Below are 18,891 nucleotides of genomic sequence, written 5' to 3' on the forward strand. Positions count from 1 at the left end.
AACGTTAAATCTGTATGACAGCGATACGTTACCAACGTTTTAAAGGTATTTGAAGCCTTGATTAATTCAATTTCGTCATTTGTATTATAAGGGTCAATCACCTTTTTAGTGTTGTTATTCTGTCCCGTGACCCAGGAGACATCAGTGATACACTTTGTTAGAAAAATGTTAGCGTGCTTAGATGAGCCATGAAGGGACTGCCTTAAAACTGTCACAACTCCAAACTTTTAGTGGATTGACCTAAATACTCGGTGCAACAGTCAGGACTCATTACTGATTCATTTCATTTCGTAATTTGAATTATCGTTCGTTGTTTGAACTTTTTATTTTAGGGTCAATCAATTTTTTATTGTAGCTTGTTGCCATGGTAACAGCTTCTGAGTTAATTATTAAAAGTACGATTTTATGGGCTAATGCAAACATTTTGCTAATAAAGTGTATCACTGACGTCTCCTGGGTTACGGGACAGAATAACAACATTAAAAAGTTAATGGACCATCTAAAGTAGGTACGAAACAACATAACACACTTTACCAGGTGCCAAAGTAATCCTAGACCCTATAGTGTGGGGTATCGTTGGATAGGTATTTTAAAACCATTAGGGGTTTGCTGAGACGATTGTTCGATTCAGTGATATGTTGCGAAATATTCAACTAAGTGCAAATTTTCATTAAAATCGAGTGTCCCCCCCAATCTAAACCGGTGGGTGGATAAATTGGAATAAATTCAGGATGGTAGTAAGTATATCACACTTACAAGGAAAACTATAACGGCTAAGTTTGCTTGAGAATTATTAATAGTTTAAGAGTAAAAAGCAGCCTAAGGTATAAAATATACCTAAACTTGGAAGATTCCATATGAGATACGAAATCCTTAGAAAAATATTACTTAATTTTTTCGGAATGGCTACGGAACCCTATTTTGGGCGTGTCCGACACGCTCTTGGCCGGTTTTTGCCATTTCGGCTATGGAATCCTAACAATGAAATTGTGTTAAATAGGTACTTGTGATGTATAGATATTATTTAATTATATTGTAAATCGGTTTGAAAAAAATATTTACCTCGTCGAGTTTCTTGCCGGATTCTTCTCAACAGAGGTTTTTCCGAACTGGTGGGAGTTTTTTATTTACGTTCATAAGTTTGTGCTTGCTAAATATAGCCTAAATTGAATAAAGATATTTTGACTTGACTTGACTTGTCGTGTCGGATTAGAATAACACCTCTCCATTTCATCCGTGGATGTCGTAATAGACGACTGAGGATATAGGTTGAGGTATACGGTAGGCGACAGGCTAGCAACCTGTCACTATTGTACCGTTTTTGTCAAACTTAAAACCTAAAATTGTTTAAAGTGGCTCCGAAGCGGTAACGTTTCTGGTGCTCTGCCTGCCCCATTTGGGAATACACGCGTGATGTTTGTGTGTGTGACTTGACTTGAATCTTACCAGATTCTCTCCCTTTGTCCAGCGTTCGAGCATTTGTTGGAGAAGCTGCCGGACCTGGTATTGGACACTCCGGACGCGGCCGTGCTACTGTCCAACTTCATCGCGCGCTGCGTCGCCGACGACTGTCTCGCGCCGCGCTGCGTCACGCAACAGCTTGCGCAGCCGCCCAACGCTGCTGCCAGGTACGTCTAAACTTTAGACTCTAAAGGAGGTTTTCCACCGGCGAGGCGAGACGAGAATTGAAATTTGTATGGCAGCGCCCCGCGGCGGCTCGCGGCGGGCGCGCGTGAATGCATACAAATTTCAATTCTCGTCTCGCCTCGCCGGTGGAAAATCACCATAAGAGCATTTTCAGATATTTACCACATATCCGTTACCGTTACGTCACCGACTATTACGACGACTGCACTCTTCAGTTTATCTGCTACTGATTCCACTTTCTGAAACCATCTCATATAAGTTTCATCGGAAGCACCAGGTGGGATGTATACCACGCACATATAGTATGTAAAACGCTCCACAACTAATGACACCCATAAGTCTTCAACAGTTGATGTCTCGAAGTCGCGGAGACACCGCAAGGTGATACCGGGACGCGCCGCCAACAGCACGCCACCACCCCGCGCACCAGTGACTCGGTCACGGCGCATCACTGCCCATCCGCCACATACATGCTCCGAGTCATAGACAGCTTCAGTGAGGAATGACTCGGTCACAGCAACCACGTCGCACTCAAGAGACAGATTTTGTTTAAAATAATTAAGTCTTGTATTGAGGCCTCTCACATTCTGGTACACAATATCCAGAGTCAATACCCGCTTACTGCTGACGTTTCGACCACGCCGAGGCTGCGCCGCTATCTTGTGTAAATACACCATGTTGCTCCCTTGTGACACAAATAACTATTTCTATCGGCTATTGCTGATTGCACTCGATAGATTTTTTTTTTTTTTTTTTTTTTATTTATTTATACAAGAAATAAAATAAAGTTCACAATAAGTAGCTTAGGAAGCGAACTTAAACCGAGCACGGTTTATCTGTCGCTGCATCGCTTAATACTAGACTACATTTAAATAAATAGGTACATTTTAGTAATTTTGTGCCATAAGAAAAGCCAAAAATACACTACATTATTATTTTTCCTGCTGGTAGAAATAATGTTTTTAGAATTTTTTTACATCTGTGGGGGCATTCACAGATGTTGTAATGTGTCACAGATGTGGGGATCGCGCTTTTAACGTCGCGTATATTGTGTGTATTTATACAAAAGCTAGAAATCATAATTATAATTAAATTTCATAACAATTTAAAAAATCACCAGTAGAGCACTGTTAAGTATGAATCAGATATTTGATATGTTAGTGAGTGAGTAAATCAACTAAATTTTTTATCGATTCAGATTATCAAAAGTGCCGCATCACTTGCCCCCAAACTGTGCGTTAGATAACGGGATTTAATAAAGGGCCTCCCTCTTAGAACGCCACAATGAACGACAACTCGACACTTGCATCCACCGGTTGCCCGGAACCCGCGCGTTGACGTCAGTCCACCTGCTGGGAGGCCTGACAACGCTTCGTCTTCCGGTTCGTGGTCGCCACTCGGGGACTTTTCTCACCCAACTGTACTACAAACACTAGAAATATACAATTACAAATTCTTTTTCACTTCTCATGCTTGAAAAAAATCGTGTTTATGCTGTATCTAGGCGACATAAAACGACTTTTTATGCTCTAGTGCATAAAATAAAATTTTCGTCTAAGAACAAGGTAATCAGGTGTCAACAGCCACAAGCAAAAAAGTTTTAACATATTTTTTTAATAAGTTTTAATTTATATAAAACTAAAAATCAATCAAATCAATCAAAATAAATCAATAAAATAAAAAAATGGAATTATAAAATAATTTATAAAAAATAAAATGTACATAGAAAGTGAATAATTGTTTCCACTGTTGCTATTTAATTTCCTCGCAATCTAAGTGAAAAGCAGAGTGTAAAACACGAGCATTAAACCCATTTTCCCCTCGCCGTACCTGTTCGGGTGGCTATATGAACGTCTTGGATAAAATGGCTCGTTTTATGCTCTTTTTGTACGATCTATTATTTATATATTGTTTTAAAATAAATGACCTGATAATAATCAGCGGCCCGTGGAACTTTAGCCGACTAAATCTTAATCATTCTTTTAATTGACAAAAGAGAAAATACAGATAGCGCGCGAGTTGAATGCAGTCGGGGCCTGAGGTGAAGGGCGGGAGCCTCCCCCCCGCTATCCACACGCCTCCACTCAGTCGCCTTTAGTGTAGTGTTGTCCTTGATAGCTGTCGTACACATATCGATCACGTTAAAAATCATCGAACCCCGGATTATTTTTTGTTTTTAATGATCAAAGTCCAGCAAGTTCTCGTTTTTCATCATTATCATCCCAGCCTATATACGTCCCACTGCTGGGCACAGGCCTCCTCTCAGAACAAGAGGGCTTGGGCCGTAGTTCTCGTTCTTCGTTTCAGTTTTTTTTTGTTGACGGTTTAATCGAGTTACATCGTGTTGAGTCTCGTTGCGACCACGATGGATGAAAGTAAATAATAGTTTAGGTACTAAATCCTGTTTATAATATTTAATTATGTGTTCAAAGCGCGGAAGTTGAAAAAATAAAAATAAAATGTGTAAATTAAAATAACATTTCTTTTACAAATTTATCGTCATAATTAATTCTAATAAGGTCGCAACACTATCGCATTCCTGAGCTCTGCATTCAACTCGCGCGCTATCTGTACGTGTTCAATATTTTCTGATACTCTTAATCTTAACTGACGGATTAATTAGATTTTCTAGTCTATTATTAATACTGCCTACTTCCAGGGCTAGGCAATAATGTACTATTGTTTGTTGCAGGCAAGCTCTTCATCGCGCGGACACGCTGCTTTCTATGAAGCAAGGGCTCGTGCGGCTCGACAATATTTGGGGTGTCGGCGGCGGCATCAGGTGTGTATACTGTTCTCTGCAGGGTATTATACTAAGTAGAGGTGAGACGTGTTTGGGTCAATCAACTTTTTCGTTTTTTTATAGTCTGTCCCGTTGCCCAAGAGACAACAGTGTAGGTGAGACGTATTTGGGTCAAGCAACTTTTCCTTATATGTTATTCTGTCCCGTTGCCCAAGAGACAACAGTGGAGGTGAGACGTATTTGGGTCAAGCAACTTTTTCTTATATGTTATTCTGTCCCGTTGCCCAAGAGACAACAGTGCAGGTGAGACGTATTTGGGTTAAGCAACTTTTTCTTATATGTTATTCTGTCCCGTTGCCCAAGAGACAACAGTGGAGGTGAGACGTATTTGGGTCAAGTAACTTTTTCTTGTCTGTTTTTCTGTCCCGTTGCCCAAGAGACAACAGTGGAGGTAAGATGTATTTGGGTCAAGTAACTTGTCTGTTTTTTTGTCCCGTTGCCCAAGAGAGAACAGTGGAGGTGAGACGTATTTGGGTCAAGCAACTTTTTCTTCGGACGCCATTCGAGAACCCTCTGACCCCATCGACTGATGTACTGCGAGCAATGTGCCCCGCCCACTGCCACTTCAGTTTTGCAATTCTTCGAGTTATGTCGGTAACCTTAGTTCTACTGCGTTAAGATCGCGGGATCGCGGTGGATGCGGAAAGCACAGACCGGTCTGAGCGAGAGTATGTCCAGCAGTGGACTTTATTTCGGCTGACATGATGAAACTTATTTGGGTTAAGCAACTTTTTATTGTTATAGTAAAATAATCTGTCCCGTTGCCCAAGAGACACCAGTGGAGGTGAGAGACATATTTGGCGCATGTCTTATATCTAGTTTACTTCGACATGTTTCGGGCTAATTTAAACAGTCAGTCGCGAGAGCAGTGCGGTGGCGCACAGTGCGCGTGTTGCAGCAGTCGCCGAGTCGCGTTGCTCCGGGAAGAAGGGCTACGAATTAGCCCGAAACATGTCGAGCTAAACTAAGTATGAGTGAATCTCGCTGTAGTTTACTGATCAGAGGTGTGACTTTTTACTGCAATAAGTTTTCTGGGTCAATCAACATTTTCTTGTTTGTTGTTCTGTCCGGTTGACCAAGAGACAACAGTAACAAATAAAAAATAAAAAATCCTACTAATATTATAAATGCGAAAGTTTGTGAGCGAGTGAGTATGTTTGTTACTCCTTCACGCTGAAAAGGCTGGACGGATTTGGATGAAATTATGTTTGTTTATTTTTGCTAACATAATAAAGTATGAAATAAAACGTTGTGTATATGTCTCCCTCAGGCCAGTGAAGTCCCTCATCCGGCAGATCCAGTTGCTCCTGAAAGAGTATTTGACGTGCGGAGACCTGGCTGAAGCCATGCGCTGCGTCAGGGAACTGGAGGTGCCGCATTTCCACCACGAGCTCGTCTATGAGGTACAATCATCATCGAACCGGAGGGGCTACTACGAAAATCGAAGTTCGCATCGCACCGTCCCTTTCACTCGCGTATTAAATGACATAAGCGTCAACGGGACGGCAACATACGAAGTTCGAGTTTTGCACTTCGTGGTATAGGGCCAGCGACCGCCTCATTCTTCTGGTCACGTTTTATTGTGTAATAATTACAGTATAAAAGTAAAGAAAAAAATTACATAAAAAAATCAGGGACAAAAAACTTAAAACTTACTCAGTTAAAAAACTTAACTACGTTCAGTGGAAGTGTAGAATGCTTCCACCGTCGTAAATTAAGAAAGGAAAAAATAGAAATGTATTGGAGATGTATTATTTATATGTAACACTTTTTGACTTATTTATAACTAGCGTTTACCCGCGGCTTAGCACGCGTAAATCATTAGATGCAGCAGTTGAATTGAAATTCCGGGATTTTATTAAATTCTCGTGGGAATTCCCTAAAATTACATCGTGGTTTTCATTGACGTTAAATTAAAACACCTACATACTTTATGGCTCTAAGCCAGCGGTTGTTATTTCAAGATTTTATCCCTAGGTATCTGGGAATATCGGGTCAAAAAGTCGCCATGGTTATTCCAGACGTCCACCTACCTACATACCAAATTCATGATAAGCCAGCGGTTGTTAATTTCGAGATTATCTCTATCCCGTGGGAATATGGGATAAAAAGTATCCTATGTTTTAATCCAGGTTACAAACCAACTTTTCGCCAAATTTCATCCAAATCCGTCCAGCCGTTTCAGCGTGAAGAAGTAACAAACATACTCACTCACTCACTCACAAACTTTCACATTTATAATATTAGTAGGATATGTGATGCAGAAAGTCTTAAGCTACACAATAGTATCATCGTTTTAGAATAATACCCCCTAGATTCACTATCACCTACAAATTCAAGTCGCAAAATTTTCCATCGCTAAGTTACAAGTGCGTGCTTCTACTAAGGCAAATCAAGAAGACATAATGCACTTAAGAACAATTTCAATTGGCGTTACATGAAACATTATGCCACGAAATTAAGGTGTTATATCGAGTGCGCGCGATTGGCGGTTATGACATTACAAAATAAGACCATCGCGCTTTCGGTCGTAGGCAACATTATTTTAAACAATACTAGGCATCATCATCATCATCCCAGCCTATATACGTCCCACTGCTGGGCACAGGCCTAATCTCAGAACAAGAGGGCTTGGGCCATAGTTCCCACGCGGGCCCAGTGCGGATTGGGAACTTCGCACGCACCATTGAATCGCTTCGCAGGTTTGTGCAGGTTTCCTCACGATGTTTTCCTTCACCGCAAAGCTCGTGGTAAATTTCAAATGTAATTCCGCACATGAATTTCGAAAAACTCAGAGGTGCGAGCCGGGGTTTGAGCCCACGACCCTCTGCTTGAGAGGCGATAGGTCAAACCACTAGGCCACCAACCACGGCTTCAACTATATATATACTAGGCATACCTTAAGTCAATCCCTGTTAAGTCGGATTCAGTTTACGCCGCGTGACAATCTTAACAAATTGACGGCTTTGGCGTTTCAAATGAAGGTACTTTATTTAAAACAATAATGTTTTTTAATGAGTTTGAAGGCGTATCACGCCACAAATTCACTACATTATAATAGTAGATTATTGTCGTGGCCTGGAAGTAGGCAATTGCTGGCTGAGTATGAGTATTAAACGGACGAGCTTGAGAGTCCGTTTAACTAATACGAAGCCAGAGACTAATATAAAGCTTTTCTCAAAAATGGTGAATAATTCTGAATTAGGATAAACTTTTTCTCAAAATATATTATAACATTTAATTTTATTCCAATACGTTTCTTATGCTTTGCCGCCTTCTTTCGATCTTTTCATTAAAAATAAACTACAGGTGTTTTTTTTTTCCACCGAAAACACCACAAGCGGTTTCAGACCCAATCAAAAAACTCCGTAGTTCCAACAAAATATCTGATACCGGCCATTAGACGTGGCTGTATACGACTTGTGCCAACATTTCCATGGTCTTTTTAACTTAAAAAAAAATTGTGACTGATTGCAGGCGCGCTAGCTCGACAGTAAAAATTAGCTTGCATTCCACCTTCTGATATGTAAAGAATAATGACAACTTTTATGGACATTTTTGAGAAAAACTAATTAATCAGTACTTACCGAAAATACGATATGCCATCCTTTTTCAACGTCGTTAGTGTATTATTTTTGTACTTTTTTACGAAGCACTTCGGCATGTTGATCCGATAACGAAGCACACGTTACTGACAGCGCAACTGTGCTTAGAAGGTGTTTAAGCACAGTTGTATCAAGACACATTTTAAACGTAAGCGGGGTATCTGAGGTATTCTAAACTCAGATCAAATAAAAACTAAAGATAGGGCGCTGCGAACAACGAAGTGAGGCCGGTCAAACTACACCAATCCGTGTGCTAACACAGTGGCACGCACACACTTGCAACCAAACTACACCAAAACCTTATTACTTAACATAAAACGTCAACACTAGTGTTGCCATTATAATATTGTAGTTACCCTATTAGGTATTGGGTAAAAGCCGCGTATGTAATATAATCTTATTTTATTAATTCTATTCTTTATTAACGAGGCTTAAAACGTGAGAAAGTGACACGCAACGTAGTTATTTCGTTCTTGTAAAAGTTTATCAACTTTTTTTATTGTAGTAACGGTATCAAAGTGTGAAAGTAATTAAAACGCTATTAAAACGTTATTCAACGGTAACGATATTTTTGTAGTATCGGGGTACTAAGAATTATTATGGCAACACCGGCCTACGCACACATGTTTATAAAACCGGCCTCACCGGGCGTTTCACCGCGCTCCATCTTTAATTTTTATTTGATCTGAGATTCTAAATCGATGAATAGTATTAATAAATAACTCAAGTGATTTTTTATTCGAGGTACCGCCTTTTAACTTAGTTAGGCGGACAGTATAGTCTAGATATTTGGTTATACAATGTTTTCAGACGGTGCTCCTGGCTCTGGAGACAATCAACTCCTCGGTGGAGGAGCAGCTGTCCACGTTCCTGGCGGAGCTGCATCGCTGCACCCTCGTCACGCCGGACCAGATGGACCGGGTAGGTTGCAATGAGGGCTGTCGCGTATGAATTCGCCGCTAGAGGCGCTAGTGTAGCGAGAGGTCTCCCAAATTTCAAATGTCAAATTGAAACGCGGGTTTGTTTATAATTAGAATAATTTTGTGAATATTTTGCAATACCTGAAATTAGTTATGGCAAATATGCGTTACGGGGCAATGAATGTCCGTGTTTTGAGACAGTGTCTTTCGGAAACCTTTGTCCTCCATTTTTTTTTTCGAACAAAACGGGACTAAGTAACACTGGTACTTTATGATACGGTTTTAAGGTATTAAGGGGCTACCCGAGTTTTCATCGATTTTTGACAAGTTTTGAATCGTATTTCCTACTTTTGCACTACAGATAGAATTATAAGTCAAACGGCTATCGGTTCTCCAATCTTTTATCTCCATTTTTGTCTCCCGGATTTTGAAAAAAACTGAATACTTAATTTTGTATGATTTTTTTAAACATTGATAAAACATTTATTTCATATCTCTATTGACGTGAAAGATCTAACATATACGAAATCTACATATTTGGGTTCGTCTTTGACGGTTCTAAAAACTGGTCGAGGGTTTTCATTTGAAAGTAATTAACACACAAGTTATGGCCAGAAAACTTCAACTTTGATGCCAAATATCTCGAAGACAATGAACTTTGAAGTAAATATGGGATACTATTGCTTAAAGCCGTTGTTGTTAATATAATAAGCTACAAAAAACATTAGAAAACTAAGGAATTCAGATCGAAAGTCATTGGGGCATGGGACCCCCTTAAAGGACGTCACGCTGCACTAACATCTTCTATGACCGATGATTCCGAGACACACTCTTTTTGGAAAAGATACGTATTCAAACGTATTTTCCGCAGACGGAATCGCGGGTGAAAGCCACCCTATACCACGGTTGACCTCTTCCCCAGGGCTTCATCCGCGTGCTGGAAGACATGTCGGACATCGTGCTGGACGTGCCGCTCGCGTACATAATGCTGGATCGGTTCCTGGAGCGCTGCCAGGCCAAGTTCATACTGGGGCCTGCTGTCATACAACGCATGCCTAGCAGGTGAGACACCGACACCTTTGTAATGCAAGGGGCTGTTTCACCATCCATTGATTAGTGTTAACTGACGGTTAGGTGTGATGCCGTCTCTATTTGTTTTGTTCGATTAAACGGAGACGGCATCACATTTAACCGTCAGTTAACACTAATCAATGGATTGTGAAACAGCCCCTAAATCTGTTTAAAAAAATATGCCTCGTTGAGTTTCTTGCCGGATTCTTCTCAACAGAGGTTTTTCCGAACCGGTGGTAGTTTTTTTTTTTGACATTCATAAGTGCTTGTTATAGCCTAAATTGAATAAAGATATTTTGACTTTGACTTTGACTAGCTTTTGCCCGCGGCTTCGCCCGCTTGGAATTCGGCTATCGCGCGCTGTTCCCTCGGAAACTGTGCATTTCTCAGTGAAAAAAAAATAGACTATGTCACTCTCTGGCCCATAAACTATCACTATGCCAAAGATCACGTCGATCCGTCGCTCGGATTCGACGTGAAAGGAAAGACGGACAAACATACAAGCACACACACTTTCGCATCCATACTATACTATTATTATAAAGGCGCCTGAACCTGCTTTCAAAAAAAAAACGCATTCCAATTTGTCCACCCGTTTAAAAGCTACGGTGTCACAGACAGACACACATAGCGGTCAAACTAAAAACACCCCTCTTTTTGTGTCGGAGGTTAAAAAAGTACAGTCAGCAAAAAAAGCTTTTATTAAAAATGATATTTTTAACAGAAACTTATTCTTGCAGAGGGCGCAAGCGCTTCGTATCCGAGGGCGACGGTGGCGCCATCAAGGACCACGCGTTGAAACTGCGCGAGTAAACGCACACGCACGCGCCGTCGCACTCACACATACATACATAGTACCTACATGCAGCTCACTTCCAATACATTATGCAAATCACGGTATGGAGTTAGTTAGCGTAGCTTGAGCTGAATAGAGTGTAAACAAAAACCCTGTATGTAGGAAAATCGGTTAAGTTTATGGGTATTTTCACAAAAAAGTATAACCTTTTTTTTTTCAATTTTGGAAAAAATATGGTTTTTCCTGCTCAAAATCGAAAGCGCAATCGATTCCGATGGTTTAAAATAATGTCCCAATTAAAAATTTGTATGAAAAAAAAAACGTTTTGAAAGAAAAGGTGCACGTTTTTTGTGAAGACGCTCTTATAAAGAGCAGCAAAAACATGTTAAGAGTTTCACTGTTCTATGGGGCACATGTGCCTCATGGGTGGGTGCAAAAATATTTGACACGTCCTACCGCCCCTAGAAATGGAATTTTAAGTTTAGCAATCGTTTGGTGTTGTCAGATAACCAGGCTAATTAACTAACTTCATACATTTTAATTATAGTAACCCCAAACATACTTAGTTGCAAACACCGTAGGATACCTATGCAAACTAACGTTGGTAGAAAGAGTAATCTTGTTTTTGATGTATTTCACTTATAAATAGAATAAACTTAGTTTTCACTTTGTTTTTCAAATTATATGAAATTTTACATATTTTTGAATAGAATTATTAGGTACCGTGCACGATCATTGAATTTAATTAATAATTAAATATTGATTGATTATATTAAAATTATATGTAAACACCAAGATTATTTTTTTCTGCCACAAAAACAAGTACAATCGTTTAACATGACAAGCAATACATATAATTCCGTATATTTTTGTTATAAGATGCCTAAAGTACGTCTAAAGACACTATGATATTAATAAAATATATTTACTATATATTTGGTTGCGTAGTTTATTAAGATATTAATAAATAAATGTATGGCTTATTATCTTAAGGTCTATAATTTAATTACTTGCCTAATTAAAAAACTTTTTAATTTCAAAGACGACAACTATTGGTAATGAATGGTATAGTTTACACGTTGACAATTTCGTAGTACCAATAACTCGCTATTAGAGAATAGTTAAAAAAAATTTAGAAAAGCCGCTATTAACGCCACCCAGCGATATTACCAGTCAAAATCTCATTCAGACTACTTTTGAACATTAATAAATCGACCACCGCTGTTTACTCATACATATTTATATTTTATTTATATGTTTTGTCTCTTGCTAATGATGACTGTGAGATTTTGGCGTTGCAAAAATGTCATTGAGCGAGTTAACCACAAGTGGCGTTTAAAATGTGGGAAACTACAAAGATTTATAAGTTAAGTAGTAACATAGACGCTATGGCACGGTACTGATAAAGTAGTGCCGTCTCTTTCTGTTTTATGGTAATTGCTAACATACTTTCTCTGTCATAATTGACAAGATTTCATATTTTAGAAAGAGAAAGACGCTAATATTTAAAAAAAAATTAAGATGTGTTTATTCTAAAAGGGCATAACTCCAAAACTACCACACAATAGATCCATTACTTTTGTCTAGTCTCTATTAAAAAAAAAAGATCACGTAAGTCTGAAGTAGAAGTTGTCAAAATTATGAGAGCTCCTTTTTCTGGCGAAAAAGGCAAAAGAATCATATCTATTCGTGGTAGTGTTGGCAAATTCAGATATTTTTTTATTTTATTTTTTGTATTTTTTTAAATATGGAGAAATAAATTATAATAAATATTTTCCCATGTTCAGGAGACAAAACATTTTCGATTCCTGTAGTAATTTACAGGTGTTCAAAAAATGAAATCTTGTCAATTCCAAATGAGCTCACTCATTGTGAAGTTACATTTTGGCAAAATACAAATCTAGTAATTAATGTTTTTCCATCGTATTTTGTCGTATAAGTACGTATTTATCTTGCTTCCTCAATTAGATTCAGTAAACTTCAATAAGGTAGCTGAGAAAGCAAAATAATACGACCTTTACCGAACAAATAAGATGACAAAATATTACCTATTCACTACGGCGAGTACCTATCTAAACTTGTAAATCTTTGGGGAAACTCCACAATTTTGCTATACACAACGTGTTAAGGGTGTATATAGGCTGCGGTGTTTCAACATACTGCTATCCCGCTCTTGGCCCTCCGATTTAATTTATTTTTACTCCATTAAATTTCCTGTACAAAAACTTGTAAAAATTTACCGCATTTTTAACATGTACATTTTCGACCTCTGACACACTTTTGGATGTTTTGAGACGCATTTTGTAAAGGTTAGTGCTTTTAAATTGTAAGATTTGTTTAGTACAAACCTTCCGATTGAAAAATAATAGGTTTTTGCGTGCGGCGGCGCGCTGCGTTGCCTGTTTTTAAATTAAGGAAAGCGGGTTTTTTTATTTGTATTTTTGAATGCCATAATGTTGAGTCTGGTTTTGAATTCAAAGATTGCATTTGTGTTCTAATAAGCTGTTATTTATTTACATGATAGAAGGTTTTTCTAGTTAGAAAATGTTTGTTTACGAAAGTACGTTTAAAAATTTGTATAAACAATGCACCGCCTTATTTTTGTAACGGTACAAATCGAGAAATCCACTTTTCTTATTTTTTGATATTAATTAATACCATAAATATATTTACTAAGTTGTATGTAATTAACTGTCATTTCGTTTTATTGCGTTCTGCGCGAAAAATAATAGAAAAACAATAGAAAATTACGCTTTTTTTTTCTAATTTTCTCAAATAAAAGTCGGTATGCTAAGGTACGGCCATTAATATGTTGACAGCCAAAACACGAATATGACTGAAGAAAATGTCATTAGTCATATTTCAGTCAGAATTATTTCAATAAACTTAAATACCGGTGTAGCTACCAATCAACCGCTAAATAAAAGCTAACAGTGCTGCCACAAGAACTTAGACAATATCAGTTCATAGAAAACTAATTGTGGGCAATAATTAGTAATAATTTCGGGAATAGTAATTTAATGTACCTAATAAAATCCGTGAAACTTTTAATTAAACAAACTTGTTTGATTATGTAATCTTCAGGCTGGCTCTGAAATCTACGCAACTTTTTGTACGGCGGGCAATCTCGAATCGTTGTGTAAAAAAATATGAAAACGCATATAAAACAAAATCATCAACATACAGGAACTTACTTAGTATCGAAAAAACCTACTTTTATGCAGCGGTAACTTTTTTCACACAAAGATTTGGGACTACCTGCCGTAGTAAAAGTTTTAGAACTTAGAATAAGCTATCCAGTGACATATTGCTTGTCCTTATCGGTCATTAGGCCAATTAACCCACCCTCCTTTATAATTGAATCTATCAAATATTAATGTTTTGGGCATTGGTTTTAGTTTTTGTGGTAATTACGATTTTACAATGATGAAAGAGATAAATACGAGAATACGCTGGACAATCAGTATGAACTACATTTATTATAATTGTCATATCTTTCTAAAATATTACAGTATGTAATATTTCACATACTATATTAAAAGCCCACATACCGAGCTTTGTACAAACTCGACATTACGTTTAAACTAGTTTGCTATTGTAGTTACGAACTCTTCAACAGCAGGGCTACTACGAAACTCAAAACTCGAAGTTCGTATAGTACCGTCCCTCTCACTCTCGTATTAAATAATATTAGCGTGAGCGGGACGGCAAGATACGAAGTTCGAATTTTGTACTTCGTTGTATAGGGCCCGTTTTCTTTTTTTTCTTATTTGAATTTTCAGCACAAAAAAAACTACCAGTCCCGAGCGACAGACATTCTTGTTGTACTGTATTGGTATAATCATCAAAAAGCTGGCCTTTTCTTAAAGCATGGAACAATTTCTATTATTTTTCGTGTAAGACTTTCTCTATGAGCGTCTAGTGACGTTAGCCGTAGTGTGTTGAAATTTTATGAAGCTCATCCATTTGTGTGTTGCGGTAGCTCCCGTTCGCTATAATTTGAGCAGAGGCAATCTAAATCACTGTCGTACACTTCTTTCTATCGCACGGTTTGGGATGAGTGAATGCGATTGCGATCGCCCGCGTGTTAGACAATACGGTCTGCAGGGCTACTACGATACTCGGAAGTTCGTGTCGTGTGGTCCCTCTGACACTTATACTATTTAATAAGAGAGCGAGAGGGACCGCACGACACGAACTTCGAGTTTCGTAGTAGCCCTGCTGGTTATCGAAGTAACTTGCCGTGCGCGGGGGTCAAATAATTGAACGATAGATTTACACTGGGCACCTAGTAAGAATATGAGTCGTTTTATTAGCGTTTCAACCGCTAGAACAATCTTCATCATAGTCAAAAAATTATAGTTAGTGCCACCTGATTTGAGGTCACGCACACAAGAACATATCGTGTTATAATTTATTGAATCAGGCGTTAATTTGCGGAGGTCCATATCAATGAACTAAAAGAATTTCTTTGCTCACCCGCGACCTTATGATGGTTAAGTTTATGCAAAATATGCGTGTTCATGCAGTTCCTCTACCTCCACACTGTAAGAATACACACAAAAAACACAAACCCATCTATCACCACCACCACACTACACTGACGCGTTTCGAACTCAACCAGAGCTGATCTTCAGAGCAACACAACCATACACCATGCTACCACATGTTAGGCTAACAAACCACAACAATCGTTTTTAATCGTCCTATAAAACTACCTTGAATTTTTATTTATTTACTGTCAAGTAAAGTGTTTTTGTATTTGTTTATTTACTGCTTGAACACGCATATTTTGCATAAACTTAACTGTCATAAGGTCGCGGGTGAACAAAGAAATTCTTTTAGTTCATGTCATGTAATGACAGCGAGAGCTTGACATTAATACTCATTCATTTAATTCCTTCTCCTTTTGTGCAATCAGTTCTTCATGTAGCTGTGTGTGTAATCATTCACTTCAACTCTCGTGGCACTACCTACCTCAACGTTATGAGTGTAAATCACGAAAGTTTAAAACATTTTTCTGAATATTTAACAGTGATCGGTTGAAGGCCAGTAAAACTAACCATTGTAAGTGTTACCTGTTCACAAATCTGTTGTTAGGCTCTGAACAAAATGTCGTTAGAAATAATCTCTGTCCATTGGAACGTATTTTACTAGGGCTAGCAGCGTATCAGAGGGGCTACTACGTAATTCTAAAATCGAAGTTCGTATCGTACCGTCCCTCTCACTCTCGTATTAAATAATATAAGCGTCAGCGGGACGGCAAGATACGAATTTCGAATTTTGCACTACGTAGTATAGGGCCAGGCCCCGCGCTGGCTTAATCCGGCACTGGTTACATTCGAAGCGATTCGTGTGTGAAGTTCCCAGTTCGCACTGGGCTTGCGTGGGGACTAATCCCGAGTCAGCGGCAGCAGTGGGATATAAAGGCACGGTATCGAACCTAGTATAATACGGTGTACCGTAAACTGCATCAACTTTGCCCTCTAGCCCCAACATTGCCTGATTCGATTTATAGTCGATAACTTAGCACCCTTTAGGTTTTTAAACTTTTGTCTACCCGTAATAATAATTCCCGTGTAGATAAAAGTTTAAAAACTATAAGAGTCCTAAGTTATTAACTCTAAATCAACTCGGGCAATGTTGGGGCCAGAGGGCAAAGTTGAAGCAGTTTACGGTAGTCAACGAAAACGCTAAGGGCCTACGCTAGCTGACGCTTGCACGGAGCGGGTGGCCGCCTGTTGAACAATAGATGAGCAGCGCTACTGCGCGCGGCGCCTGCATAGGATTGTACCGGCACCCGCGCCATCTATACTCCATTTATTTCAACATTTGAAACTTAACGGTAAAATTTGCACACGTTTTTTACCTCTACCGCCACGAAACAAACGAAGTGACGTGCTCTGTACGCCACAGAAAAACCAGCGACAAATCAACTTTTTTCTAATTTAGTCCATTTGTGTTCGAAATACCGAGAAACGTGTGTTACAATTTGACCGTTAATTCAAACCTTAAGAGCGTTTATACCTGCTGAGCTGGCAACGTTGCATTTTTGTTAGTTTTTGACGATTATTCCATAAAAATTGAATGAAAATGTGGTCTGATAGAACTCTTCTTAATATATAAATGTGTCTACTGCAATAATTATTCGTGATAGACTTTTATATTCTTTAAAAACGAACAAATGTTTATTAAACGGTTTTTAAAGATAATAAAAGTCTATCTCGTACAATTATTGGAGTAGAATTTTTTTATGGAATAATCGAGAAAAACTAACAAAAATGCAACGTTGCCAGCTTAGCAGGTATAAACGCTCTTAAACGGAGTATAGCGTAGGCCCTAACAGGTAATAGATATCGCAACACACTAGAAGTATGTGCTGGAAGGAATTTGTTTTTCTTTCCATATGCGGGCGTGCGATGTTTTTCCAAAAGCAGTTATTAAATATTGTGCTAGTTTTTAAAACATGTTTACTTATATACTTGTTTAGCTTACTTAGTTTTTAATTCAAATGTTCTTAACCTATTTGGAGTTGGCGACTCTAAACATACCTCTAAAATGTATATCATTGTAATACATTTTACAAATCAACGCACGTAAAAAGAGCTCCTGGCGACATACCTGCGCAGTGAGCGAAATACGGAACAAATCGGGACGTTTTTTCAAAAATTATTATTTTTTCCTAACGTGTTTTTTCTGTGTATCGAATATGTGTAAATAAATGTCTCTCTCTCTTTCTCAAATTGGCGGCGGTGCAGTGGGGGACGCGGGAGGGGGTCACGCCATTGGCTTGTTAGTAGACAGGTGCGCAAACGTATCCCCTCCACTAGCCACCCAGAGCTCTTTTTACGTGCGTTGACTTATATTTAGGATATGTTTATAAAAGCACCTTAAGGCTGTGTTTGCACCAGAGATGCGAGGAATGCGTGTCATGAACCAATCATCATCAGCCTACAGCAGCCCACTGCTGGACATAGGCCTCTTCCAAGGCGCGCCACAACACTGCCTTCAGCCCCGCGCTCCGCGCAGCTCTAGTGGAAACAGCGAAGATAGATTAATTAAGCGTTTCTATTCAGTATTCAATCATTTATTGCTTTAAAGAATTCCATGCAATACAATAGAGTTCAATTCAGAGAATTACATTAATACAATTTTTTTTTTTTTTTAATTTGTTCATGAACATTTCTCGCACATCTCTGGTGCAAACGCAGCGCCATACGATTTTTGTATCACTTTCTTGCTATTATTTTGCATTTAGCCATCGCACGGCCAGCTTCAAGTCATTTTGGTGCCTGTTCCTTTGGGAAACGATTGTGATGTGTTTCGACTGTTTATGATGCGTGATTGGCTAGTTCGTTAATACAATAAATAAATAGAAAATACTTCCTACGTGTGCGTTTTATTTTTAGTGTTACAGGACAGGTGTCAAGCAACAATATATTCTTTGTATTGTAAAGTATGACTGTGCCCACTAGCCCGTTTCGTAACCAACCGTCGCCGCGGGTCATGTATGCGCTTGACGTTCCGGTCCTGACACGCTCCTGTTACTGTCGTGGCATGATACGGTGTGGTGGATAGAGACCTTAAGAGTTATAAAGGTTCCTAACCCTTCATTGGTATAGGTAGTGCCACCAGAATTGAAGTCACGCGCGCATGTGTGCTCTGGTTAAGTTCGCAACGCGTCAGTGTAGTGTGGTGGCGGTGATAGATGGATTTGTGTGTGTTCTTACAGTGTGGAGATGGAATGGGGGCTATCGTTTTTTGTATCACTAGATGGCGCACTGTTGCGTGAGGTTTTTAAGTATGGCTTTCAAAGTCTGTTATTACGGGCGTGAAAACAAAGTTTAGATTAAAATCATATTTAATACAACTTAAAACCGTACCATAAAAATATCGAGCATGCCACAGTGTTGCATAGTCCCCGTTTTGTTCGGAAAAAGGGAGAACAAAGGTTTCCGAAAGACAAAACTATCTCAAAACACAAACACCCATTGCCCCGGAACGCATATTTGCCATAATTAATTTCAGATAGTTTAGTTTAGTTTATTG

The 18,891-nt window shown here is 38.8% G+C and overlaps 1 protein-coding gene across 1 annotated transcript in view; it reads left to right on the top strand.

The window, feature by feature from the left end:
* The window catches only part of Pdcd4 (Programmed cell death 4), a 34,967-nt gene extending 16,736 nt beyond the window's left edge, over window positions 1–18,231 (top strand). The window contains exons 5-10 of the mRNA XM_074108197.1: window positions 1,469–1,628; window positions 4,340–4,429; window positions 5,721–5,853; window positions 8,866–8,976; window positions 9,898–10,037; window positions 10,787–18,231. Of these exons, the coding sequence (XP_073964298.1) occupies window positions 1,469–1,628; window positions 4,340–4,429; window positions 5,721–5,853; window positions 8,866–8,976; window positions 9,898–10,037; window positions 10,787–10,859 (707 nt within the window). The 3' untranslated portion in view covers window positions 10,860–18,231. The remainder of the gene's footprint in view (window positions 1–1,468; window positions 1,629–4,339; window positions 4,430–5,720; window positions 5,854–8,865; window positions 8,977–9,897; window positions 10,038–10,786) is intronic.
* Window positions 18,232–18,891: the final 660 nt, after the last annotated feature.

Source organism: Choristoneura fumiferana, chromosome 26 (genome assembly GCF_025370935.1).
Source record: "Choristoneura fumiferana chromosome 26, NRCan_CFum_1, whole genome shotgun sequence".
NCBI classification, from domain to species: domain Eukaryota; kingdom Metazoa; phylum Arthropoda; class Insecta; order Lepidoptera; family Tortricidae; genus Choristoneura; species Choristoneura fumiferana.